At 30.1% G+C, this 27444-nt stretch overlaps 3 protein-coding genes across 5 annotated transcripts; all 3 read left to right on the forward strand.

Moving 5' to 3' along the window:
- The first annotated feature begins 488 nt into the window (after positions 1 to 488).
- LOC107935062 (probable jasmonic acid carboxyl methyltransferase 2) lies at positions 489 to 3746 on the forward strand. The gene is made up of 4 exons (XM_016867608.2): positions 489 to 613; positions 726 to 1133; positions 1223 to 1495; positions 3227 to 3746. The coding sequence occupies exons 1-4, from the start codon at positions 548 to 550 to the stop codon at positions 3593 to 3595; spliced, it is 1116 nt and encodes a 371-aa protein (XP_016723097.2). The 5' UTR covers positions 489 to 547; the 3' UTR covers positions 3596 to 3746.
- A 1225-nt stretch (positions 3747 to 4971) lies between these two features.
- LOC107935060 (abscisic acid 8'-hydroxylase 1) lies at positions 4972 to 11049 on the forward strand. Its single transcript, XM_041094864.1, has 10 exons — positions 4972 to 5347; positions 6231 to 6552; positions 7603 to 7752; positions 7867 to 8050; positions 8134 to 8213; positions 8958 to 9044; positions 9153 to 9231; positions 9894 to 10000; positions 10110 to 10234; positions 10838 to 11049. The coding sequence occupies exons 1-10, from the start codon at positions 5091 to 5093 to the stop codon at positions 10941 to 10943; spliced, it is 1497 nt and encodes a 498-aa protein (XP_040950798.1). The 5' UTR covers positions 4972 to 5090; the 3' UTR covers positions 10944 to 11049.
- Positions 11050 to 23221: 12172 nt separating this feature from the next.
- LOC107935059 (glucose-1-phosphate adenylyltransferase large subunit 2, chloroplastic) lies at positions 23222 to 26313 on the forward strand. 3 transcript variants are annotated; one of them, XM_041094866.1, is made up of 14 exons: positions 23222 to 23630; positions 23724 to 23831; positions 23926 to 24099; positions 24166 to 24258; positions 24330 to 24413; positions 24492 to 24547; positions 24621 to 24714; positions 24811 to 24996; positions 25086 to 25166; positions 25268 to 25354; positions 25433 to 25537; positions 25613 to 25719; positions 25811 to 25887; positions 25971 to 26313. In XM_041094866.1, exons 1-13 carry the CDS (start codon positions 23397 to 23399, stop codon positions 25881 to 25883), a joined length of 1482 nt encoding a protein of 493 aa, XP_040950800.1. In that variant the 5' UTR covers positions 23222 to 23396; the 3' UTR covers positions 25884 to 25887; positions 25971 to 26313. The 3 variants fall into 3 exon arrangements, with proteins under 3 accessions (XP_040950800.1, XP_040950799.1, XP_040950801.1); XM_041094865.1 differs by having other exon boundaries at positions 23227 to 23630; positions 25827 to 25887; XM_041094867.1 differs by having other exon boundaries at positions 23495 to 23630; positions 23717 to 23831; positions 25827 to 25887.
- The last annotated feature ends 1131 nt before the right edge of the window (positions 26314 to 27444 follow it).

Raw genomic sequence — 27444 nt, forward strand, 5'->3', positions numbered from 1 at the left:
CGCGGGTGCTCCGCAAACAGGTAAAAGACTGACAATGAAATGTGCTCCATTCTTATGGGCGGGATCGAACTCCGAACCTTATGGTTAAAAACAATAGTGAAAGAGTTATAAATAATTACTAATAATTGTATCTAAAAAAAACTCGAAACTCCTAAAATCTAAACTAAACTCCAAACTCAAAAATCAAGAAAATATAATAATTATAAGAATTATACTTAAATAAATTTATTGATATTCTCTACATTTATTTATCAATATTTATTCATAAATTCTAAAATATCTTATTTTCGTTTGCATGAAACTCATGCATTCACAATATATTCAATTTTTCTTATCAAATTGAAAAAAATATATATAAAAAGAAATCATGAAATCTTTTGAAATTTTTATTAATATTCCAACAAATGGACCTACCAGACTTGACCTATCATATTCATAACTTTATTTCTTTTCAATATTTGCCATTCTATATAAAGGGTGCTCTTCGTTTTGCCTTGAAAATAGAACAAACGAAAGTAGTGAGGCAAAAGCAATTAAGTTGCTAACAATGCAAGTACTTCACATGAACAAAGGCAATGGTGACACTAGCTATGCAAAGAACTCCACTGTTCAGGTTTTTTTTTCTTTTAATATTTGGATTTCTTTTTTCGAAACCAATGCATTATTTATGTCTGTTCTACTGTTCATAAAATTTTCTTCTTTCAAAATTTTCATGGTTTTTCAAGAGCAAAATCATATCTGTTGGTAAACCAATCATGAAAGAAGCAGTGCTGGAAATGTTATGCAACAATGTGATAGAAAGCATGGGAATTGCGGACTTAGGTTGCTCATCGGGACCAAACTCTTTATCAGTAATCTCCGAGATCATGGACACGGTGGAAGCTGCGAATCGTCTTCTCGGTCGGCGGTTGGTATCGGAGTTCAGAGTATTCTTGAATGATCTTTATAGCAATGATTTCAACAACATATTCATGTCGTTACCAGCATTCTACGATAGACTTAAGGAAGAGAAAGGTCTCGAGTTCGAGTCTTGTTTCATATTGGGTGCCCCGGGGTCTTTCTATGGTAGATTGTTCCCTACTAACAGCTTGCATTTCGTGCATTCTTCTTCTAGTCTTCATTGGCTCTCACAGGTTAGTGCTTATAATACTTAACCCGAATTTAAATTTTACTCAAAACTGGAAAACGAACATGAAAGATATTTACTCGTTGAATATTACAGGTTCCGGCCGGGTTGGAGAGCAATGCTCTTAAACGATTGAATAAGGGAAAGCTGTATATTTCAAAGAGCAGCCCACAGAGTGTGGTGGATGCTTACTTGCTGCAGTTCCGAAATGACTTTTCACTGTTTATAAAGTCACGTTCCCGGGAACTGGTTGCCGGCGGCCGCATGGTCCTTTCTTTCATGGGCCGGAGCTCCACCGATCCCACCACCGAAAATAGCTGCTACCAATGGGAGCTGTTGGCCCAAGCAATCATGAGCTTGGCTAGAGAGGTATATATATTGCTTTTTTTCTTTTCAATGTTTTGATTTAATTACATGCATGTAGTGGTCAGCTGCGTATAACGTAAAATGAAAAATTTTCATTTATACTCCTCAAAATTTTAAAAAGTTTAAATTAGTAAAGATAAAATTACATTTTAACCCTTTAAAAATGATAAAAATTTGATTTAATCTTTTAAAAATTATAAAGATATAAGCTATTAAAATAGTGAAATTATATTTTTACTATTGTAAAAATTACAACATAATTTCGACCCCCTAAAATTTTTTTTCTGACTTCGCCCCTGGTAGTGGTGTTCATCGCTAGGGTGGCATGCTCGGCTCGATTGACCTGGTCTATTTTAGGTTAGACTTTGAGTTTATATTTTTCAATTATGCTTTTGCTTAGTCTCATAAATTTACAACTAGATTATTTCATACTCACAATGTGAGTTCTATGACGTGATATTGGTCACGTCATGTGACTCGATTAAAAGGTCGCGAGATTGGGCCAAACTTGAAGGGCCTAAATACAAGATGAGAATCGATCAAAGCCATGCAATGTTTTGCATGTGGACTTTAAGGCTTAAAATTTGTCCATTTTATTCTCATTTACAATTCCATAACCTTTTTTTATTTTTTTTATTTTTTACCTATTTAGACAATTGGGACAATTAAATCGTGAAACAACTCGTAACCGAGTTCACTTCATGCGGCAATACTTTTTGCCGCAAAAGAGAACAAAAATATTAAAATATGTTGTTAATCTTTATACTTTAACAAAATTTAAGATTTAATCCTTATAATTAAAAAAATAAAATTTAAATTAGAAGAAAAACATGCTCATATTCACGTCCTATTTATTGTTGATTTATTAATTTTTATAAAAAAAATTCAACTTAATATTTTTATTTTCGGCCAATTATATGTTACCATGTCATGTCGACAAATTTTGACATGAAGTATTGACCATTTTAAACTTAAACTGAAATTCTTAAATTAAAAAAAATGATTTAAAATTTTTTTGGAGTTTTTTAGGGATAAGGAATTAAGTCTCAAACTTTACCAAAATTTTGGGAATTTTAATTTATTATTAGCTCTTTTCTTTTTATCACTTATGAAAAGAATCACCTCAAGAATTAGAGAAGAATAAAATTCTTGAATGGTCTAAATCAGTAAAAGGTGGAAGTATATATATGGACTGAGCTTTCTAGGTTGATTTAACTATATGTTATATCAAATTTGCCTTTGAATTTTACTCTTAATTTTTTTAATTTTATTTTGCTACTTAGTTTTAATTCCAAATTATTAATAATTTTAAAAACACCATACGTGACACATCCAACTCATGCGATTATGTCACGTGCCTGCATTTCTTTATGTCATCGGTGACGTGACCATAGACTGTTGATCAATTGTTGACTAATATTGACTGGTGCTAATCAACATTAAAAGCGTGAATTATTGTTAGAATTTTTTTTATATTTTATATGATTTTTTTATCTTATATTATTTATATATTAATTTTTTTAATTTTGAATTTATACATTTTATTATATATTTAATTTTGTTATTTTGATATAATATAATATAAAAATTGATTTATTAATTTAATAAATTTTATCCTTTATACATATATTGAATTTCTATATATGACTAATTAATATAATATATAACTAATTAATTTATTGAACCTTTTCCAAATATCTATATGACTAATATATCTTATTGAACTTTTTCTAGGGTCGAATTGAAGAGGAAAAACTTGATTCTTTCAATGCCCCATACTATGCTCCATGCGCTGAGGAAATAAAAGATGAGATACAAAAAGAAGGGTCCTTCACCATTGATCGCCTTGAAGCTTTCGAAATCGATTGGGATGGCGGTGCTGTGACCGATACCCATACCCCTCATGGGAAGCTATCCGTCGGACGACGAGTGGCCAAAGCCATCCGAGCTGTTGTTGAATCGATGCTCGAATCTCACTTCGGAATCGAACCTGATGTCATGGATGATTTGTTCATTAGATATGGAGACATTGTTGGGACTCACTTGTCCAAGTCTAGAACCAACTACATCAATTTGGTGATGGCCCTCACTAAAAAGTGGTAAAACCATAATCAAATTGGAAATCGCAATAAGTTCCATCACAGTAGAAACCAGCCATTGTAATGGGATTGTATTTTGATACACATATCCTCAATGTCCCATCACGATTCATATTTGCTTCGTATAATTTAGTTAATTGATGGCTGAATTTCAGTAATTTTCTTTAGGAGTGTTATGTTTTTTTTTTGTGTTTTTTTTTTTGTTCAGTCTACGTTGTTGGAATTGAATTGAATTGATCAATTGAATCAATTGGTATACTGATCTAGATAAAAGAATTGAATCAACTTTCAAACAAACCGTTCAAAATAAAAAAAAAATCGAGATAAAAATTGACAATTGAATCGGTTTATAATTTTTTAAATATTTTAAATATAATTATTATTAGACCGACAATCGAACCAAAAACTAATGATCTAAACGATTTGACCGCCAATCTGATTTTAAAACATTACGATTATTTATTCAAGTTCGAAAATCCGTTAAAATTTTAAGACGGTTTATTAAGCTCAAAGCTTAGGCTTCAAGAATCAAGTACCTAGTGGGTTCAATTTCAAAATATGTTAAATTTCTTTTATTTATATATATATATATTATAAAATATATCATATAAAAACTAGATATATAAGAATATAACCTAAATATTAAAAAATATGTGAGGTTGTTAATGCATGAAAATTTAATTAAAGCTATAAAATTACTAAATATTAAATAAAAATTAATTTATTTTTATTAAATTAATATAAATTGGCCTAAATAAATTTTAACCAATCATTTATAAATATGAATAAATTTTAAAAAAATTTAAACTTTTTTTTGGAATAAAAAAATATAAAGTTACTAAATATCATATTTTTTTCCTTTTTTTAAGAAATATTTTTTCTTAAATTAATGGTGGCCAAGGGGCCAACATTTTTGAAAATTTTCATTTCTCCCTTAAATTTTTTTGAAAATTTTAATTAGCCCTTATCCTAAACTTTTGAAAATTTTCATTATGTCTTTTTAAAAAAAAATTAAGCTCTTTTAAATTTTTTTGAAAATTCTCATTAATCTCATAAATTTTTAAAAAATTTTAATTTAAACCCTAATTCTTTTAAAAAATAATCTCATTAAACTCCTAAAATTTTTAAAAATTTTAATTAAACCCCCTAAAATTATTCCCAAAATCTGCCATTGATTGTACATTAACACGTCTAAACCCAACCGGATCAGAAACTTCCTAGTGCCACTACTCTAGAGTGTACTAACATCCACTCGAAGTGCACTCAGCATTGAAAATAGAGGAAAACCAATGATTTCAAGCACCATAGGCAAAATCATTGTAGGCCAATACACCAACATGTCATTCTTTTTAAACCGTAAACGTGCTTTTTTCCCATTCAATGATTCAATATGAAATTTTCAAAGGCTTTTCAGATAAGCATATAATGAAATCTTGAAGTTGTTGATGATCAATATCATCCCCGCTCAAATGAGAGTATAGTAGAAAAAAGGAACAAAAATGTTTGAGGTTTTGGTGGAAGTAGGTCCTTATGGCCTTTGTTTATACGCAATTTTGGGTGTTGGTGCCTTTGTTTTTGTTGCGAGCGAGCTGTGGAAGAAGATGGTGCTGCGGAAGCTTAACGGGGAATATTCCGGGACCAGTAATATTCCTCCGGGGAGTCTAGGGTTGCCGTTTATCGGGGAAACTATCCAGTTTATGGCTGCCATTAATGGTGAGAAAGGTTTTTATGACTTCGTACGTGTACGAAGTGAAAGGTATGTACGAATATGGTGCCTTCCTTTTCAAAGGGTTAATATCCTATTTGATACTTAAATTTGGTTTCAATAATTTTGGAACTTTCAGTTTATCTTCAATAATTAAGTATTTAAGTTTATCTTTAATGTTTATTTTGGTACCTGATTTTTTTTCAATTTAATACTTAGGTTTTTTTTGTCCCAATTACATACCTGAGTTTAATTTTAATGTTCAATTTAGTACACGACCTTTATTTTCCTAATTAAGTATCTTTACTTTTTTTACTAGAGCACAAATATCAAATATTTATTAGGTCACATGATGTCTATTGGTCCAGATATCAAATTGAACATTGAAGCTAAGATCAAGCATCAAATTGAATATTAAAGTTAAACTCAGATACCAAATTTAACAACCATTAATTTTTTATTAAATCCTTTAAATTTTACAAGATTTTAATTTAATAAATAGTAAAATCACATTTTAACTCCTCAAAGATGATACAATTTTAATTTAACCATTTAAAATTATAAATATATAAGTTATTGAAATTATAAAATTACATTTTAACTCATAATATAACTAAATTCGGACCCATAAAAATTTTGTGGCTTCCCACTTATACTAAACTAAATTGTTTGAGATTCCTCAACTATGTTTCCAAAGCACAGCTTTCATGAAAAAGTCTAAAAAAACCTTGTTTTTAAGACCCACACTTCTTTGGGGAATAAGCATCGACTTCGGGGGTTTCGCACATTTTTTTCAATAACCCAAATTTCCAAAGCGTCCAATCGAGTTGATAAAAAGAATATAATTTTCTTCAACAATTTGCAAATGAATGTGTTGTTGTTCTCAATGGGGTTCACTATCAAATTTTGCTGAAAGAGTCATTTTGTAAAACAGATACGGGAATTGCTTCAAAACCAACATATTTGGCGAGACGCATGTGTTTGTAAAGAGCACCGAATCAGCCAAAACAATACTAAACAATGAGCTGGGTCGATTCACAAAGACGTACATAAAGTCAATTGCTGAGCTAGTGGGGAATCAAAGCTTGCTTTGTGCTTCGCCCCACCATCATAAGCTACTTCGTGCGAGGCTAATCAACTTGTTCTCCTCGAATTCCATATCGTTGTTGGTTAAACAGTTCGACCAACTCGTTGTTGATGCCCTTAATGAGTGGGAACATGGTGGCACTATCATAGTACTTGATGAAGCTTTAAAGGTTTGCCAATGAAACATCCTTTTCTTGGATCAAGATTTAGATGTATACACGTACATGATTTGTCATGATGGGTTGCTCTTTTAATTTGGTCGATATAAGGTTGGGATTGTTGTGGTTCATGACGGTTCATTTAGTAGACGGAGAGTTATAGGTAATTAAAGATGATTGAGACTAGAGTCTCCTAAGAAATTAGAGTTCAAGAAGAGAGAGAGAGATAGCTGAGAGTGTGTGATGGAAGCGAGTTGTCTTATTCTGAAGCCTGTTGGCCTTAAAAAGAGTGTCTCTAGTCACCACCCGTCATTCTCATATTAATTCCATAATTTCTACAACTCAATTGACTTATTGATGTCCTATTATTTTAAGTATAGTTGTAATGTCAAACCAACAAATATATGTGATGTACAAGTGACAGTAATTTTTCGAGGACTTGGGCTCATAGAGTTTTGACCTCGCAGGGTCTTGGGCTTGTAGGTTGTCTTAGCTTGCAAGGTGATCCTTATCTATGACGTTAGCTAATAAAGTGATTAGGACATGAGGTGAACTTGCCAAGTGTAAGTATAACAAATTTTATTTCTCTTGAATGCTTTGTGGCCTTTTACAATGTTAAGCCCCAACAACAAGTAGAGTAGCAAATATTGGGGTATTATGTTAATAAACAATGTTGAAGTAAATTTTAGTACGATTAGTAAAGGGAGAGGTTCGCATAATGATGATGAGAGCCCTGAGGGTCGAGCAATAGCGAGATAAGTGCTTAGGCAAGCCAAGTACAATAATGAAGATAGTATAGATGAGAGGTTTATAGACTAGACCTTGCTATATAGGTACCTTGCGTGAGAGAGTAGCTAAGTTATGAAAGACTCTCAACACATGCTTTGTGATGTGTGATTGAAAAATGTGTTATCCTGATGAGCTCAAGTGTTCTTGCCTGTAATACTTTAGTATTCTTTAGTTCCAAGACTAAAGAATACAGTATTTCTAAAAGAAATTAACATAACATCAAAAATATATAGAGATTATTATTTGATAGATTGGAAATTGAATTGGGTGCAGATAACATTCAAGGCAGTATGCAAAATGTTGCTAAGTTTGGAAAGTGGAGTAGAGCTAGAGTTATTGCAAGAAGATGTAAGTCAAGTTTGTAAAGCGATGCTTGCATTCCCTTTGAGGTTTCCTTGGACAGGATTCTACAAAGGCCTTCAGGTAATCAGAATAATAATTTAAAAAAGAACCCTTTGAGGTTTCCTTTTTCTTACATTGATCCCATGAATCCCATAATTTAGCACTAAAGCTTTGAAATTCCAATTACAAAACCAGGCTAGAAAAAGAATCATGAGCATATTGGAGAAGATCATTAGTAGAAGAAGAACGGGTTTAGACCCTAATTCCAAAGATTTCCTTCAATGTCTATTGGCAAAGGATGACAATTCTAGTTTTGATGGAATGCATAGACTAACAGATGCAGAGATTCAAGATAATATATTGACCATGATTATTGCAGGTGAACCCCCCCCTTTTTTTTTGCTTTCATTACAATGTTCATCATTCATAATCTTCAATTAACATTTGTTTATCAAATTTCAGGCCAAGATACAACAGCAAGTGCAATCACATGGATGGTCAAGTATCTAGGGGAAAATGAAGAGGCCCTTGAGGCAATCAAGGCAAGTAGAAAAACCCAAATGGGTTAATATACTATTTGGTACTCTAGTTTAGTTTTAATGTTTAATTTGGTACATCTGTTTTCTTAATTGATACTTGAGTGTTTTTTTTGTTCCATATAAGTAATTGAGTTTGGCTTCAATGGTCAATTTGTGATATTGAGTTTTTCTTTCGTCTCAATTACGTACCTATATTTTTTATACTAGAGTACTCAAATATTTATTGTACCACATGATGCCAAATAGAATATAGAAGTCAAACTTAGATACATAATTGGGACAAAAAAAGTCTATCAAATTGAACATTTAAGCCAAATTAAATTACCAAATGATATATTAACTCAAGCCAAATTTATGGTAGTTGACGGTTTTAGTTAGATTTAAGTGATTTAAATAATATATTATTTGATAATTGAGTTTGTCGTTCAATTTGATTCTTGAGTTTACTTCAATGTTCAATTTGGTATCTGAATTTGGCTTTAATGTTCAATTCGATACCTGAGTGTTTTTGTTTAATTAATACTTGAGTTTTTCTTTGTTCCATACAAGTATCTGAGTTTGACTTTTATGATCAATTTGGTACTTGAAATTTTCTTTTGTCCCAATTAAATACTTATGTTTTTCTACTAAAGCATACATTGAAACCGAACTCAAGTATCAAATGGTATATTAACTTCATCCTACGTAATAATTTCAGTTAGATTTAAGTAACTTATTCTACTTTTTGGTTTTTAATGACTAGAGCAGGCTGAGCAACGTCAACTTGCAGAAAAAACTTCAAAAAAGTCATTTCTTACTTTGGACGATCTTAATGAAATGCCCTATGCTTCTAAGGTAAGCAAAATGAAAATGGTGCATTTTTTTAAAATTCTTCAAGGTTTTAAATTTTCTAAACTTCAAGGAATGGCTTAACATATTAATGAAGTGAAAGGTCATGAACAGGTGATTAAAGAGTCACTGAGAATGGCATCTGTCGTACCATGGTTCCCAAGACTTGTACTCGAAGACTGTGAGATCGAAGGTTTGATTTCTACCACCAAGATGAAATTTAATGTTTTTTTTTTCTCATATTAGGTGATAAAAATATGTGAATCGGGTAAGTTGAATTTCAATTGGATTAATTCAAAATTTAAAATTTTCATATCATTTTGGGTTTGAATGGTTTTAGATTCAGTTACTCTTGAATTTTAGAGGTGGAGGCAAGGATTCTTATCCTCTTTTCTCATGATAAATTTATAGTTTAATCCCTCTAAAAATTATAAAATTTAATGTTAATACAATGGTAAATTTGTATTTTCCTCTTAAAATTTATAATTTAATGTAAAACTTTTAAGTAAATAAAATGATAAAGTTGCATTTTGCACTCCAAAATTTAGAATTAAGTTATGTTCCTAAGAAAAAAAAACTTTTGGCTTTGTCCCTAATTCAAGTTTAAGTTATTTCAAGTTCAACTCAATTCTAATTAGGGTCATTTAGTCATTCGAGTTTCTTAGTCAAGTTTTTCAAGTTCAGATCATTTTGAGTTTTTCATTTGAGATTTAATACTTGGGTTTGAATCATTTTCGAATTTAGATTAAGCTTGATCAAATTATTAAATTTTTATATGATCAAATTGAATTAAATTGGACTTGAATCAAAATTCACAAACCTACCTTAATGTTTTTTTTATTGTTTTGCCAATAGGATACAAGATAAAGAAAGGGTGGAATGTGAACATTGATGCTAGATCAATACACCTTGATCCAATGCTCTACAATGAACCCAACAACTTCAATCCTTCAAGGTTTGATGTAAGTTTCCTTGCTTATGTTAAAAAAAAAAAACAACCAATCTGATTTATAAAATCGTGGAAGAATGATGAAAGTGTGTGTATGTGTGTTTTTTTTTGGCACAACATAGGATGAACATTTTTGTAAGCCATACAGCTTCTTAGCATTTGGAATGGGAGCAAGGACCTGCTTGGGAATCAACATGGCTAAAGCTATGATGCTCGTCTTTCTCCACCGTCTACTAACCACATACAAGCAAGTTTTCATTATTTATTTATAATAATTCATTGGGTTATATAATAAATAACCCTAAAGTCCAAAAAAAATGTTGATAAGTATTTAGGATTAGATAAAGTCTAAACGATGACATATAATCAAAATAATTTTAACTGTTTTGAATATTGTTTTCATAATCAGATTGGTTGCACTGGTTGGATTGATAATTAATTAGAGTATCAATTCAAAATAAAGGGTTGGATTGGTTGAGCCGCGAACCAATTAAACCTGTTGGTCAAACTGGTTTTTCTATTTTTCTTTTTTATTTTTAACAATTTATTCAATTCAATTGAACAAACCGATTGAATCAGAAATCGATGCTCTAAGATGGACAACCGATCTAATTCTAAAACTTTGGTTTTGAACTAGTAGAAAATTGGGTACAAAAATAATAAAATTCGAGTACTTCTTTATTTTTAATAAATTTTTGGAATGTTTTTCATGTTTTCTTTTATTTTTATCATTTTAAAATATAATTTTAATAATTCTTGTTACTTTTAAGCGATGGAATTGAAGGATTGAATTAAGAGTTGAACCTCTAATCTCTTAATTTAATTAATTATGTTTTGTTTTGGTTTTCAGGTGGAAGGTAATTAATTCGGATTCAAGTATTGAGAAATGGGCATTGTTTTCAAGGTTAAGGAGTGGTTGTCCTGTGCAAGTGTCACGTATTAGTAACATAGAATAATATTGGATTATGATACATCCGTAATGTAAATAAAAAAATTATATAAAAATCAAATAAAGTATTAGTTGAAATGATAAAATTAATAGTGTTTTAAGTTTAAATTCAATTATGTGTAAACATTTTATAAATTTTATATAAAAAATATAAAACGATAAAACTCATTTAAATTAATATTTGTTATTTTTATAAAAAAAGGATCTTTTATTTATTTTTAAATTGATATGAAATTTAATTAATTCGTGACACTATTTCAACTAGAAATTTTAAATCTAATAAGTGTGGAGGTTAATACCAATATAAATTAAGTATTCACTATTGAAGGGCTATAAATAAATAATTAATTACTTAAAATGTTAAATTTAATTCATGTAATTTAACAAATATTTTAATGAGATATTTTTACTTTTAAAATATTGATTTTAGTATCTGAACTTTAATTCCATTTATTAAAATGATATTTACATTTAAAACCATTAATGCCGTGATGTCAAATCAATAAATAGATAACACGTGATAATTTTACTACATCATTTAACATGTTAGATGTAATTAAAATTTAAGGACTAATCTAAACAAAAGAAATTAAGAAAAAAGTTAAAAATTATTAAATTTATAGATTAGATGTTATTTTATCCCGATTAAATTTCGAACATGGTTCTTACATGATGATGTTTTGTTTTTTCATTTTTGTATGAAGAGTAAAATAAAAGCAATGTTAAAATGAGAAAAAAGAATAATTAAGTCGATTGAGTTATAGTTCAATTGGCATATACATTGTTACTAATGTAGGAGGACGTGGGTTGAGTGCGCTAAAACACATTATCTTCCTATTTATGAGTTAGAGATGGGACATTTGTGTCTACTTTAATCTTTATGTATTTTTTTTTTGTTCTCTTTGGTACCTAAACTTGACAACTAAGTCCATTTTGGTTCCTGAACTTAGATTCCATCAAGATCTGATGATGTGGCACAATCTCAAAATGTAAATTGACCTACTTGCCAAGTTCATGTGCCAAAGTGGATCAAAAAATAGTACGTATACCAAAATAGACTTAATTGTCAAGTTCAGGGACTAAAAGTTATGTTAACCCATATATTAATTAATTGTTAAACAAGACAAAATGAACTTAATATAATACGAGATCACTCTTTAGACCAACAACCAATAAGAAGCAAGCTTTGGGACCAAGCACAAGGACAAGAGGATTATCCTTTACAAGATCATCTTTCTGTGATTTCTTCTCATATCTTTTATTATCTTCAGCCTCATATTTAGGGATAAAGGCAAAAGAGGGCAGATAGTGACATTGGCTCCCAAAAATGATAGATTTTTCATTTAACCTCTTAAATTTTTATAAAATTACATATTAATATAATGATAAAATTTTACTTTTAACCCCCCAAAAATTATAATTCATCTCTTGGCAATTTTCTACCTTTGCCTTTGCTCATATTACTTTCTTTCTCGATCACCAAATCTCGTCATTGACTAAAGCATTCAGAAAACATCTTGAAGTAGAAGCTCTGGTGCCCCCCACAATTTACCTTCATCTCGAGAACACCCGAATCCGTCTCCAAATCTAATATAGGCATCGAATTTCATCCAACGTAGATTATTTTGTTTATGTAAAATCGTTTTAATCACCAAAGAAATTTCTTTAATTGAACTAAATTGGATTTTGAGCTAAGTGTTTGATTCAAGACCATTTACTTAGCATCTACATTTGGGTCTTTAATGTTGGATAAACCCATTTGTTATGGATTTTCATTTGGGCTTTTTAATTTCAATTTTATTTTTGTTTTGGATTGGATAAGATCTTTTTTATGTTTTAACTTGATTTTAGGCTCATTAATTTCTAGCCCCATTATTCACATGAATAAAAAAAATATAAAAAATTATAAAAATTATAACATTTTCTGATTTAAGATATAGAAAAATAATTTTTTTATAAAATTTTATGATTTTAATTATAAATTTTAATTTTTTAATAAATTTTTTATAATTCCAGAATGTATCTGGACAAATGAGTGTCCATATTCAAATGAATCCGAACAACTTTTTATCCAGATTCATTATGTACTTATTTTAAATTTTTTATTTTTATTTTTTGCTAATGTGGTATTGCCACATCAACAAAAACAATGCTAACATGACATCTTTTAACAGCCACGCCAACATTGTTATTAAATATTAATGATCAACATCAGTCTAGTTTTGTTAGCTTAGAGGCTTAATTGGGTGCAAAAAATTCAAAGAGTCTTAATTGATTTCTTTGAAAAAATTTGAGAGCTTATAACACCATTAAACCAATGTTTTATTTTATGTGAATGAATAAAATATTAAATCAAAGATATGAATCTTATCAAATTAAAAAAATGTACTAAATATATATTTATAAATTTAAAACATATGCTATTAAATATGTTTTATTAATTTGATAATTTGGTCTCTATTGCTTAAATTCATAATGAAAATACTCAAAACAACACTTACTAAACTCAATACTCTAAAACATGAAATGCTATTTTTTCCATCAATCTGATCTCGTATAAATTTCATCATAGATTCTGATTATATCTGCTCCTTTTGAATGATGCTTAGAACTAGCTATAGCTCCTCCCTAACCCATAAATAGGAAGATAATGCGTTTTAACGCACTCAAATCAACGTCTTCTTGTATTGACAAAAATATACGTGCCAATCAAACTAAAACTCAATCGACACATATCAAACCATTTTTAATTCTAAAATAGCCACACCACAAAGAAATATTCAATCTATAGAATTATACAATGTCATAAAAATTGCCAATTAAAATTTGGGTCAATATTTGACGGATAATTTTGCTCCCAATCATCCTCGGAGTTGTTCCAACTAAATGCATCCATATCCCCAATATCATCCTCCACTAGGATGATATGCTTGTCTATTATGATCTCCTCCGAATTACGACTTTCCATTTCCTCCTCAGAAAGTGAAGGAACAGATTCAACATCGTCGACGTCGACGGGGAAGTCGGCGAGATAAGATTCAACATCGTTGACGGGGAAGTCGCCTCGATAAGATCGAACATTGTCATCGCGGACAACGTAAGGCGATCTGAGCGGTGTGTGGCTAGATAGAAAGCAAAGAGCAAAGATGATGAAGATGAAAATAGGCAGTAGCTTGTTTGAAAGAGCTTTAGCAGAATCTACATGGATGAAGAACCAAAACAAAAATGACAAAACAAACATTATACCCTGCGGAGGAGCGTTGAATGAGTGTTCTTCCATATTTTTCTAAAAAAAAAAAAACAAAATTTAAAAATTTCTTTTTCACTAACTGAGATCGACCAAAATTCGATTTTGGATGCCTTATTTGGTGAATAGTATGCAAGCTATTTATATGGTCGGAAGTAAGATTACTAGATCTTTCTCTTTTTTGTTGAATTCTGTTGCTCGATCTTTAACTAAGGTCAATGGTCAAGAAGCTCAATAAAAGTTGGCCAGAAATATGATGCTTTCTTACCAGCTTATGACAATCTAAAGGGTCAATTGCACCAAAAGTCCCCAAATTTTCACCAGATTCTAAATTGATTCTTAGGCTTCAAAATGTTTTAATTAAATGCTCAAAGTATCAATATTATCCATTAATTTAGGCATTAAATGTCAATTCTAATATATAACATATTCAAAATGCGTATCGAAAACATGTACAACTTGGATTTGAGTCTTAAAAAAGCAACAAGGTCACTAAATTTTGGGAGGATTATTTCTTTCTTCTAACACATAAATCTAAGTAACTAGACAGGTGTTTTTGAATGTGTTTGACCCCAAGCTAATGAGAAAGCTAACATAAAGACCTATTTGAGACGATATTTATATTTAAAAATTCAATTAAAATATTTAAAGTTGGAGGACCAATTTATAATCTAAATCATGCTTGATAAAATTAACCCTAAATAACTCTGGATAGAGGCTAACGTTTTAGTTCTTTCTGGTAAGGGAGAGAACAAGGCAAGAGGTTAATAAGATATTTGTCTGATTAAGAAACACCTAATAATCAGATATTAATAATGTTACAGAATAACGTTTTGCCATCGTTTGTTTGTTTGACTTTTAATTTATTTATGAAAATAAATATTGAAGGATTCGAGTCATTGTTTAATCTTGCAAGAAAACGATAACATATGTACACGTGGACTGAAGATATTGGAGCTCAACAGGTGCCACCTGGAGGTTTTCATGGTTAGATTAAGTCTTATTTTATATTTGTTTAAATCTGATCCAAGTTTATATTTCTAAAGACTTGATCCAAATGCATCGTAAGGTCCTCCGTATTATTTTCAATTTATCGATTTTTTATATTTTTCATTTATTAGAAGGCTAAAATATTCATAAGTTCCTATACTTTTTAGAAATTTTGAAATTTAGTCATTGTATTTCACTTTTTCAGATTTCAAAATTTTGGTCTAACTATTAATATTGTTAAATTTATTGGTGTGGCATCTTGAAATAAAAAAAATATTATTCACTTGGTAGCCATGTAATTGAAAAATGATTTTGTAATTAACCTGAACCTAACAAAAAAAATTAACGATGATAACTGTTGAACTTGAAATTTGAAATTTAGAAATTGAAAAGTAGAGGGACTAAATTTCAAGTTTTTGAAGAGTATAGGGAATTATGGCATATTTTAACTTTATTAAAATCATTTTTATACAATGCCTGTAGCTGCCCATAACCCCTTCTCAACCCTTAAATAGGAGGATAAACACGTTTTAACGTGCTTGAACCCATGTCCTCTTGCACTGGCAACAATGTCAATGCTAACCGAGTTGAGACTCAATCCGCACCTTATTAAAATCATATTGTAATGCCCTAAACCCGACCCGATTCACTAGGTTTGAATCTCGAGTGTTACTTCACAAGGACAAGAGGTATTATCCCTTATAGGATCATCTTTCTGTGATTTTCTTCTCATATCTTCTATTATCTTCAGCCCCATATTCAGGGATGAAAGCAAAGGGGGCAGGTAGTGATATTGGCCTCCCAAAAATGGTAGATTTTTCATTTAACCTCTTAAGTTTTTATAAAATTACATATTAGTATAATGATAAAATTATACTTTGACCCCAAAATTTTATAATTCATCTCTTGCCTCCAAAGCAATTTTCTACCTTTGTATTCTTTCTTTCTTGATTACCAAATCTCGTCATTGACTAAAGCATTCAGAAAACATCTTGAAGTAGAAGCTCTGGTGCCTCCCACAATTTACCTTCATCTCGAGAACACCCGAATCCGTCTCCAAATCTAATATAGGCATCGAATTTCATCCAACATAAGTTATTTTGTTTATGTAAAATCGTTTTAATCACCAAAGAAATTTCTTTAATTGAACTAAATTGGATTTTGAGCTAAGTGTTTGATTCAAGACCATTTACTTAGCATCTACATTTGGGTCTTTAATGTTGGATAAACCCATTTGTTATGGATTTTCATTTGGGCTTTCTAATTTTAATTTTGTTTTTTGTTTTGGATTGATAAAATCCTTTTTATGTTTTAACTTGATTTTAGGCTCATTAATTTCTAGCCCCATTTTATAAATATAAAATATAAAAACAAATTTTTATAGCATTTTCTGATTTAAAATATTAAAATTTTTTTTATAAATTTTATAACATGTTATGAATTTAATTAATTTCTAATAAATTTTATAAGTTTTAAAATTTTTTAAAATTCCAGAATGTATCTAGACACAAGAGTGTCCATATTCAAATGTACCTGGACACGTGTTTATCCAGTTTCATTATGTACTTATTTTAGAATTTTTATTTTTATTTTATTTTTTGCTGACATGGCATCATTTAACAGCCACATCAGCGTTGTTATTAAATACTAACGATCAACATCAATCAAAGGGCTTATTTGATTAGTGTTGTTAATTCAAGGGCTCAATTTGGTGCAAAAAGTTCGAAGAATCTTAATTGATTTTTTTAAAAAAATTTGAGTGCTTATAATACCATTAAGCCAATATTTTATTTTATGTTAATGAATAAAAATTTAAATCAAAGATATATTGAATCTTATAAAATAAAATAAAATAAAAACTGTGCTAAATATATATTTATAAATTTAAAACTTATAATGGAAAATATTTTTTATTAATTTAATTTGATCACGAATGCTTAAATTCATGATGAAAATATTAAAAAAAAAACACTTATAACACTAAACTCAATACTCAAAACAAAATTCAATTCCTATCCTCTACATGAAATGATATTTTTAATTTCAATTAATCCGATATCATATCAAACTATTTCTAATCCTTTAGAGATTACATATTTCTCATCATTCTAAAATTCCTACACCACAAAGAAATCTTCAATCTATAGAATTATACAATAGTCAAACGAATTGCCAATTAAAATTTGGGTCAATATTTGACGGATAATCATGCTCCCAATCTTCGTCGGAATTGTTCGAACTAAATGCATCCATATCCCCAACATCATCCTCCACTAGGATGACATGCTTGTCCACTATGATCTCCTCCGAATTGCAACAACGTTCCATTTCCTCCTCAGAAAGTGAAGGAACAGATTCAACATCGTCGATGGGCAAGTCATCTTGATAAGATCTAACATCGTCATCGTCGACAACGTAAGGCGATTTGAGCCGTGTGTGGCTAGAGAGAAAGCAAAGAGCAAAGATGATGAAGGTGATGAAGATGAAAATAGGCAATTGCTCGTTTGAAAGAGCTTTAGCAATATCTACATGGATGAATAACCAAAACAAAAATGCCAAAGCCAACATCATCCCACGCGAAGGAACATTATTATTGTTGTATGAGTGTTCTTCCATATATTTCTAAAAAGAAAAAAACCCAAAATTTAAAAATTTCTTTTTCTCTAGCTAAAATCGAACAAAATTGGATTTTGGATGCCTTATTTGGTCAAAAGTATGAGTTGTATTTATATGAAAAACTTGGAAGTTAAGTTAGAAGATTTGTCACTAAGGTCAATGGTCAAGAAAATCAATGAAAGATGGTGTTTTGATGAGGATAAAATATAATAATAAGTTTTGATTTCAATGACAATCTAAAGGGTCAATTGCACCAAAGGTTGCCAAATTATCACCCAGATTCTAAATTGGTTCTTAGACTTCAAAATGTTCTAATTGAATCCTCAAAATATCAGTACTATAGTAATCAAACCATACTACCAGTCTGTCAATTAATTTAGGCATTAAATGTCAATTCTAATATAATGTGTAACATCTTCAAAACATATAGATCGAATCATAAATATATGTGTATCTACAACATGTACAACTTGGATTATTTCTTTCTTCTAATACATAAATCTAAGTTGTTCATACAGTAACTACACACATGTTTTTGAATGTGTTTAACCCCAAGCTAATGACAAAGCTAACATAAAAACCTATTTGATACAATATATATATATTTAAAGACTCAATTAGAATGTTTGAAGTCTAAGGACCAATTTATAATCTAAATCAAAGTTTGAGAATGCCTGATAAAATTAACCATAAGTAACTCTAGACCTCAATTCTTTCTCGAACCTTCATAAATCATAAGGGAAAGAACAAGGAAAATGATTAATAAGATATCTGTTTGATTAAGAAACGCCTAATAACCTTTTACACTTCCTTTTTTTAATTTATTTTTGAAGGATTCTAATATTTGTATAATCTAGCAAGAAAACGAAATTATATGTACAAGTGGAAAGAAAATATCCAAGCTAAACAAGTGGCATTTCAAGCTAACAGGTGCCACCAGGGGTAGCCAGGTGCTGGTAGGCACCAGGTTCCTTTTAAAATGGAAAATTTTTATTTATGTCCTTTTAAAATTTATAAAATTTTAAATTAATAAAAATAATACTTTAACCCTTAAAATGATAAAAATTTGATTTAATCCTTTAAAAATTATAAAGATATAGATATTAAAATAGTGAAATTATATTTTTACTATCTGCAATAATTAATAGGGTTATTAATTTGAAATTATTGATAAGGATTAAATTAATTTTTTAGAGGGATGAAAGTGAAACTAAATTAAGCAGTGAACCTAGTACCATGCTCAATAGCCCAAGGTTCAAAAAGAGAAGAGGATTTAAGATTGGAAATAACATTAATACAATCATATTATTGTTAGTTTTTCCATTACCAAAGGTTATTTGTTACTAGGATTACTTTCACAGCTTTTTTTAATATGAAAAATTGTTCTTGACAAGTGATTTTGTTATAATTATTAATTCCGTTAAAATTTGATATTATTTAATTTTTAATAGTATAAAAATTAAACTGATCCATTTAATAAATGAATATGGTAGATACTTTTATTGTCGTAGAATCTATTTGTGGTCACTTTTACCGACCAACTTTCATTTTGTGGGTAAAATGGGTTTGGATCCTGACCAAGACATTTTCACCCATTGTTTTCTAATACACTAACCATCATCATTTAAATGTGTAAAGTTCATGAATGGTCAAAATCTTACTTTTAAATGGTAATTAAAATTGTATTCGATAAAAATGAACACAAAAGTAATGGATGGGAGCTTATGATGGCCTAAATATTGTATGGTCACTAGGGATTAAAAATTTGATTCTTGAGACAGACAGCTTGACAACTATTAATCTCATTGGCAAGAAGACCAGGAGCCTTCATCAGATGCAGAGATCCGTGCAATACAACGTATGTTGAAGTGGAGATGAATTTTTCACATTAAACATGTGTATCGTAAGATAAATGGTGTGGTAAATTCCTTGGCAACTCGTGCAAAAATGCGGGCAATAAGATATTATGTTCTCAATGACCCCCCTGAAGAATCTAAGTTGGATTCTCACCCTTAAGCATTGGATTCTCCATAATCTCTAGCAGTTGCCTAAACTTCTTGACCTGGTTGTAAGGGTGAAGGTAGAGATTTTGTTTGAGGGAAGGCAAGTGCCTTGGCTCTAAAAAATAGAAAATTGGCTTTTTAGTCCCTTAATATTTAAAAATTAAAAATTGATATATAATAAAATTATACATTAACTTTCTCAAAAATGAAAAAAAAATATTAATCATTTCAAACATGATAAAATTATAAATTCATACATTATAAAATTACACTTTAATTTTGCTTAAAATATTTTCTAATTTCACCCTATCAGCAATCCCATTAGCCTCTTTATTTTTAATATTTTAGAAGTTAAAATTTGAATAAGATTATCATGTTGATATTTCCTTCTTCTTTTTTAATTCAAAATTAATTATTGCTTTTGGACAAATTGATCAGGTTTGTATGTCCTTTGCGCAGTGAGGGGCAATGGCACAGAATTTCAAGAACCTCAAACTTAATTTCACATAATATTAAAAAATATTTAATAACATTTAATTAAATATTATTTCTTTTTGATTAAACACAAAGAGTGGGGCAAAGTGTTATGATGCTCTCATCAATTTCTTTCACAATAATGTCAATATCCCAACATTCCCTCTCAATATCATAGCTTTAAATTCAACAACAGGTGACAATTGACAAATACATGATGCCATTGGCCCTTCCTAAAGCATAGCATGCTCCTTAGTTCACATTACAACTCTCAAAAAATTGAAAAATTAATCTAATTATTAGTAAATATATTAATTTAAATTTTTGGTTTTTACTATTTTATGTTAATTATAAATTTTTATTAATATTTTTTAAAATAAATTATTGAATTATTGATTTTCAAGACAATAATTTTACAATAATATTAACAATGTTACCCAATTAAACTAATTTTGTAATTTTCATAAAGTATGAAAATTAAAAGTTGAAAAAATAAAGTGTATATATATATGGAGTCAATCAAAGTTATGCTATTAATCCACTATAAAATTAGAGGAGTGAACCGATATAAAATCGATTAAACCAAATAAAAATTAATTAGAAAATCATTTGAATCAAATTTAAAGTTGCTTATGTTAGAATTTGTGTGACAAGAATCCCGTCATTTATTGAGAAAATAAATACAGTGGCAAAATAAAGAGGTTCGTAGGGGCGAGAGATTGAGGGTCGTAGGCTGGGTTGCGGGGGGCAAACAAGTTGAGTCTGTATAAAACTATACTTCTACTATTTGATTTTGATTAGAACAAGCCTCTTTAACCCTTAGTCAAAACTCCTCTTGTATGATTCATTTTTTAACATTAGTAGATTTCTTCTTCTCTACTCATGTGTTTTTTTCCAAAAGAGTATTCATGTAGAATCTGTGTTTTTTATTTTTCTTTTCTTATTACTTACTTTGCGATTGTTCTACGTCCATTATCGACGTTTATCATAACAACTTAAACATTTAATCTTGTTATTATAATTTATAAAATAAATATTTCTCTTCGTATTATAAGTTATTTATGTTTATTCACTTTTATAATTAAAAAAATTAATTTATGATAATTAAATAAAAATTAACAATCTAATCAATTCAATTGTTATAACATTCTTTGTACCTACTTTATCTTGAGGAATGGTTCATTTCCTTGTCACCTAGTTTACTATTTGATCATAAAATCCAATGTTTACAATTAAAATTTTTGTTGGCCACCATCAAAATATATCTTTCTTGATTTGACAGAGACATAGATTCTAAGAAGGTGACAGCCACATGGCATCTATCAACCCATCCGTGTCTCTTACTATGGCTCCTGAGTCCTGACCACCGATCTGTTACTCACATCGCTTTCAGCTTGATCTAATGCCTGAAATAGTCTCAAGTGTATAATTTATTCAATTTAGTACATTTCTAATTATGTAGGATAGGACTCAGGATTTTGGATTTTTGCTATATCTTTAGCTGAAACATCAAATAATCTCTTAGTTAGAAGAATTTATAAGTTGATACAATTCTTGGTATTATCTATAATTTTTAATACTTAAATATATTTGAACTTTGTTTGAAAATCTCATCTGCTTACTTAACCTTTAAATATTTTAATATATTAAAGTTTTTATTTTAAAATTAAAAAAAACTATATATCAAATTTGAAATTTATCTTTTACTTATCTAAAATTTAGACTATCAAATTTAAAATTTGAAAAAAATATATATCTTAACAATGAACTTACATTAATTATTTTAAAATTACACTATTCATTTTACATTTCGCTGAATATATCATTTATAAGTTTTAACTTTTTTTTTTAATTTTGAAATAATACTCATATTATTCATAAAATTTATATATAAATTATAAAATAATTTGTAAAGACTTAGAAAATGATTTAGCGTGTTTTAATTTATACATATGATGAACCTATGTATCATGTCATGGTTTGCCCATGAACAAGTCAGCCAACCGATGAAACAAAGCCCTCTTAATGTTGGCAAAGGCCCCAGATGGGGATAGAGGCGACTAAGAGTGTAGACAACGACCAACAAGGGCTTAAGAGGGCCTCCTCAAGTGTAGCAGGAGCAAGAATGGTGCATATGCGAGAATAATGAGTACAAGAGTTCTTTGAATGTCTCGAAATGATCTAGAATATGTGAGAACACCTTAAAAGCTCTAAAAATCTGAAAGTCCGAGGAAGGAATCGAACCCTTGTATAAATACTTGTATAAACTTGTATAGATTATCCATAGATAAATGATCTTAACTGTTCATTGTATTCAATCTCAAACCATTGGATCAAAGGGACTCGGCCTATATAAAGGTTTCAATCCTCTCTCATTGTAACATAAGCTAGCTTAAGTTTAATAACACTTCTGGCATTCTCTCAACTCTCTTGTGTTATTTAGTGTGCTCTTTTTGGTGTGCTTGTTTAGACCTAAAGGCTTGTTAAGTAACTCTCTTGAATGGTTTGAAGGTTATACTTAGAGGTATACATTAGTGTAAGACTTGAGTAAAGTGGTATCAAGTAGTTCCTTTCATCAACTTACCTATAAATATTGCCAACTCAACTTACCTATCAATACAAACATTAAATGTCAACTCAGATTTAACATGGAACATTTTTTTATGAATATATTGCGAGCTTTAAACATGTTTCACATTATATTCAAGTTAGCATATAACACTTAAATTGACGAAAAAACTCACAAAAGAACCTACTTGATATAATTATGATATTTAATACAATATTCTAACGTGTATAAAGACTAATTTAAAACTCTACAAATTCAAATACTTATCATAATTTAGAAAGTAGCACTATTATAAAAATGAAAATTGAACAAATTTAGATGCTTCGCCACTATTCTTATTTCAACAAATTTATTTATTTAGGTTTTAAGGTTTTGAGATATTCTCGGATCTGGGTGTTTCGAATTTAGTATTTTGTTGACTAAGACACAGTCTACAGCTTTTTAATATCTTTTTATCTATATTAAAGAAAAATAGTTTTTTCTTTTCTTTTTTTTTTCTTTTTAGTATCTTGAGATAATCCTCTGGTTATTTTTGTTTTATTGATTAAAATTTCTTCAGCAATGGCTTCTCACTTCATATCACTCAACGCCAATGCCAATCCCTGTAACCTTATCAAAGGTCGTAGTTACGGTGGTTCTGGTTTTTTGGGTGAGAGAATCAGTTGGTCTATTAAAACTAGGGATTATGGAAGAGTTTTATGGAGGAGTTTGAGAATTGAAAATGATGTTAGAAAAGCAAAGTTTGGTGTTGTTCACTGTGTTCAAACCCCAACCAATGAAAATGATGATCCTACGGTAAGAGTTTGATTTTTCTGTTAAAATTATTATTATTATTTTTTAATGTGGGTATTTTGATCATCACTAAGTATTTGAATTTTAAGTTCCTAGATGTTTGAGAGTCCACAAGCAGATCCAAAGGAAGTGGCTTCTATCGTATTGGGTGGTGGTGCTGGCACTCGCTTGTTTCCTCTTACAAGCATGAGAGCCAAGCCAGCCGTAAGGAATTCAATTTTTTTTACTCTTTTATGAATAAAATTAGAATCCCAATGATTAGATTTAGAGGTTTTGATGGTTTTTTATTGGTTTGCAGGTTCCTATTGGTGGTTGTTACAGGCTGATCGATGTTCCAATGAGCAATTGTATCAACAGTGGCATAAAAAAGATCTTTATTTTAACTCAATTTAATTCTTTTTCACTCAATCGTCACTTGGCTAGGACATACAATTTTGGTAATGGTGTAAATTTTGGAGATGGATTTATGGAGGTAAGCCAATTTTAATTTAACATTATAGCTTATTTTTGTGAAGCTTTTGATGAGGCTCTGTAACAGGTTCTTGCTGCCACTCAAACATCAGGAGAAGCAGGGAAGAAATGGTTTCAAGGAACGGCTGATGCCGTGAGGCAATTCATTTGGGTCTTTGAGGTTAGTTACTAAAGTTTTATTCAAGCTGAAGTCATTCGATGTTCACCGGCTATGATTTTATTTTCTAACAGGATGCCAAAGTTAAGGATGTCCAGCATGTACTGATATTGTCTGGTGATCATCTTTACCGCGCAGATTATATGGATTTTGTGCAGGTAACTAGTTCAATTTCTAGGATCCGTGGTGTAGCTCAGAAAATCATTATGGCTAATCTACAGTTATTGTTCTTGCAGAAGCATATTGATTCAAATGCTGATATCACAGTATCATGTCTACCAATGGATAATAGGTACTTAATCAATGTTATTTTGTTATGATGAGTATAGTGGCTATAATAGTTATTAATATCGACTTTTGTGCAGCCGTGCATCGGATTTTGGATTGATGAAGATAGATGAAACAGGACGGATTATTCAATTTGCTGAGAAACCGAAGGGCAAGGATCTTAACGCTATGGTACATGCTTTTACTACTCCATCATTTCTTAATCCCACTAACATAATTGTGTATGTATTTACATATACTATGGCTTGTTTCACATTTGTATGGCAGCAAGTTGATACCTCGATATTAGGGCTATCAACGGAAGATGCTGCAAAATATTCTTACATTGCATCAATGGTTGTGTATGTGTTCAAAAAGGATATCTTGTTAAAGCTTCTGACACAAAGCTATCCGTCATGCAATGACTTTGGCTCGGAGATTATTCCATCCGCGGTAAAGGAACATAACGTACAGGTAAGATAACTTTTACAAGGACTTTTACCTATAGTTTTCTCTTTGGAATTTTCACTAGTAATCAAATGCTATAAAGGACTCGTTTGCAGGCATATTTATTCAATGATTATTGGGAAGACATTGGGACAATAAAGTCTTTCTTTGATGCTAATTTAGCCCTCACAGATCAGGTTTGCATATAGATATGTGAATTGTTTGCATTATTATGTTATTAGGTAAGGAATATGATATTCGTTCCCTGAAAATTGTTCTCTTTGTATGCTCTACGCAGCCACCAAAGTTCGAATTTTATGATCCAAAAACACCTTTTTATACATCTCCGAGATTCTTGCCTCCTAGCAAAATTGATCAATGCAGGGTATTTACTTCAAGCCTTTTGTTTATATCTTGATTAATAAATCTGGTCGTCTTATCTCACGGCAAATGATTGTTGCAGATTGTTAATGCCATAATTTCACACGGTTGTTTCTTGCGGAACTGTAGTGTAAAACGCTCTGTAGTTGGGGTGCGGTCGCGTTTGGAGTCCGGTGTTGAGCTTGAGGTGATCCACAACTTCTAAAAGCTCTGCAAATTCCAATACCACATTTATTTATCTTTTATGTTCCTTTCTTTGTAGGATACCATGATGATGGGAGCAGACTTCTACCAAACGGAGATGGAAATAATGTCTCTCCTGAAAGAAGGAAAGGTTCCGATCGGTGTCGGAAAAAATACCAAGATAAAGTAAGATTTAGATTGAAAAACCAAATGTTACAATCGATAAATCCTATTGAGAAAATTATTGTTTTGAAAAATATTTCCTTATTGTTGCAAGTTGTGTGTTTTGGAAGGAATTGCATAATAGACAAGAATGCCAAGATAGGAAAAAATGTGATCATATCAAATAGTGATGTAAGTATTTCTTTCCTTTCATGAATGTTTAGTATAATTATATTTTTTTTTTCAAATAATTTTCATTGACTTTGGTCATTCAGGGTGTTGAAGAAGCTGAGAGACCAGAACAAGGCTTTTACATTAGGTCCGGAATTACAGTGATAATGAAGAATGCAACAATTAAAGATGGATCCGTAATATGAAATTTCAAGTTGATTTCAAGTGGTTTCAGAGGTTGTCATATTCGATCGAGCACATCATCGGAAAGCTTAGAGCCCTAGTTTGCTAGGTTTTGCTCGGCTATTTTTGCAGTGAAAAATATATAGCAGTAATGCTTTGTACATGTAAAGTACAATTTCCTCTGCGAATTTTACAAAGGAAATTTAATTGCGATTTTGTAGTGGTTTGTGCTTAAATTTAATAATTTCACATTCTATTAGGTTATTAGTTAGTCCAAATTATTAATATCGATATTCTAATAAAGTGTTGATATGGATTTTTTTTAAAAAAAAAAGAATTTTATGCCAATTGAATGATTATGGGTGTTCTTTAAAAATTGTCAATCAAATGCATAAGAGTGCTTTTAAAATTTTACATTATCAACTGTAAGATCCAAAATATCTATGCACTAGGTTTAAACGTAATTACAATTTGATCTACATGTTTTAAATATGCATATATTATATTTGAGCAAATTTTTAACTCGTAAGCTAACGGTAGTTAGGTTGATGGAAAGACCTTATTGATACAATATCAATATGTTGAAGACTCAATTAGAATGTTCTAATGTTTGAGGATGTCTAGTGCAATTAACCAACAAGTGTTGTGTGTAATGATAAAACATAATATTACACTCTAAAAAAAGAGAACTCAAGTTTGAATCTTGGAGACGATAGTGTAGAAAGATGCAACCACAAATCTTGAAAGGACTATGTTATATTAGATCTTAAAACGAACATGAAAGATACTTGATCCTAGAAAAAATGGGTAAATTACACCTAAGGTCACTAAATTAATAGTAAGTTTACGTTCTGATCACTCAACTTCAAAAAGTTACAAAATAGTTACTGAACTATTCGAAAGTTTTCATTTAAGTCACTGAACTATTCAGAAGTTTTTATTCAAGTCACTAGACTATTATAGTTTTTTTTTAAAGTTCGGCTAGCGAATTCCAAGTGATGATTCAATGATCAATAGGGTGGATATGCACCCATCGACGATTAGAAGAATATGCCTTAGATCCAAGCCGATTTGACAGTCAATGTCGGAGAACAGAAAATAAAACTGTTTAGATTTTGGTTCGTAATTTCGTGAAATTCAAAGATGTTTCATGAAAAAATTGAGTTGTGGAAGAGAAGAAGAAAAAGAGCTTTCAATTGGTGCAGGTGATACAAATGAAAACTTTTGAATAGTTCAATGCCCATTTTGTAACTTTTTAACGTTAAATGACCAAAACATAAATTTACTAATAGTTTAGTGATCTTGGATAAAATTTACCCAAAAAAGTCTTTAGTGGTTACCAACCTGGTGAGAATTAGTAGACCACGTGATTGTTAGATGGAAAAAAAACATCTA

The sequence above is a fragment of the Gossypium hirsutum genome, chromosome D06 (assembly GCF_007990345.1).
Source record: "Gossypium hirsutum isolate 1008001.06 chromosome D06, Gossypium_hirsutum_v2.1, whole genome shotgun sequence".
In the NCBI taxonomy this organism is placed as follows: domain Eukaryota; kingdom Viridiplantae; phylum Streptophyta; class Magnoliopsida; order Malvales; family Malvaceae; genus Gossypium; species Gossypium hirsutum.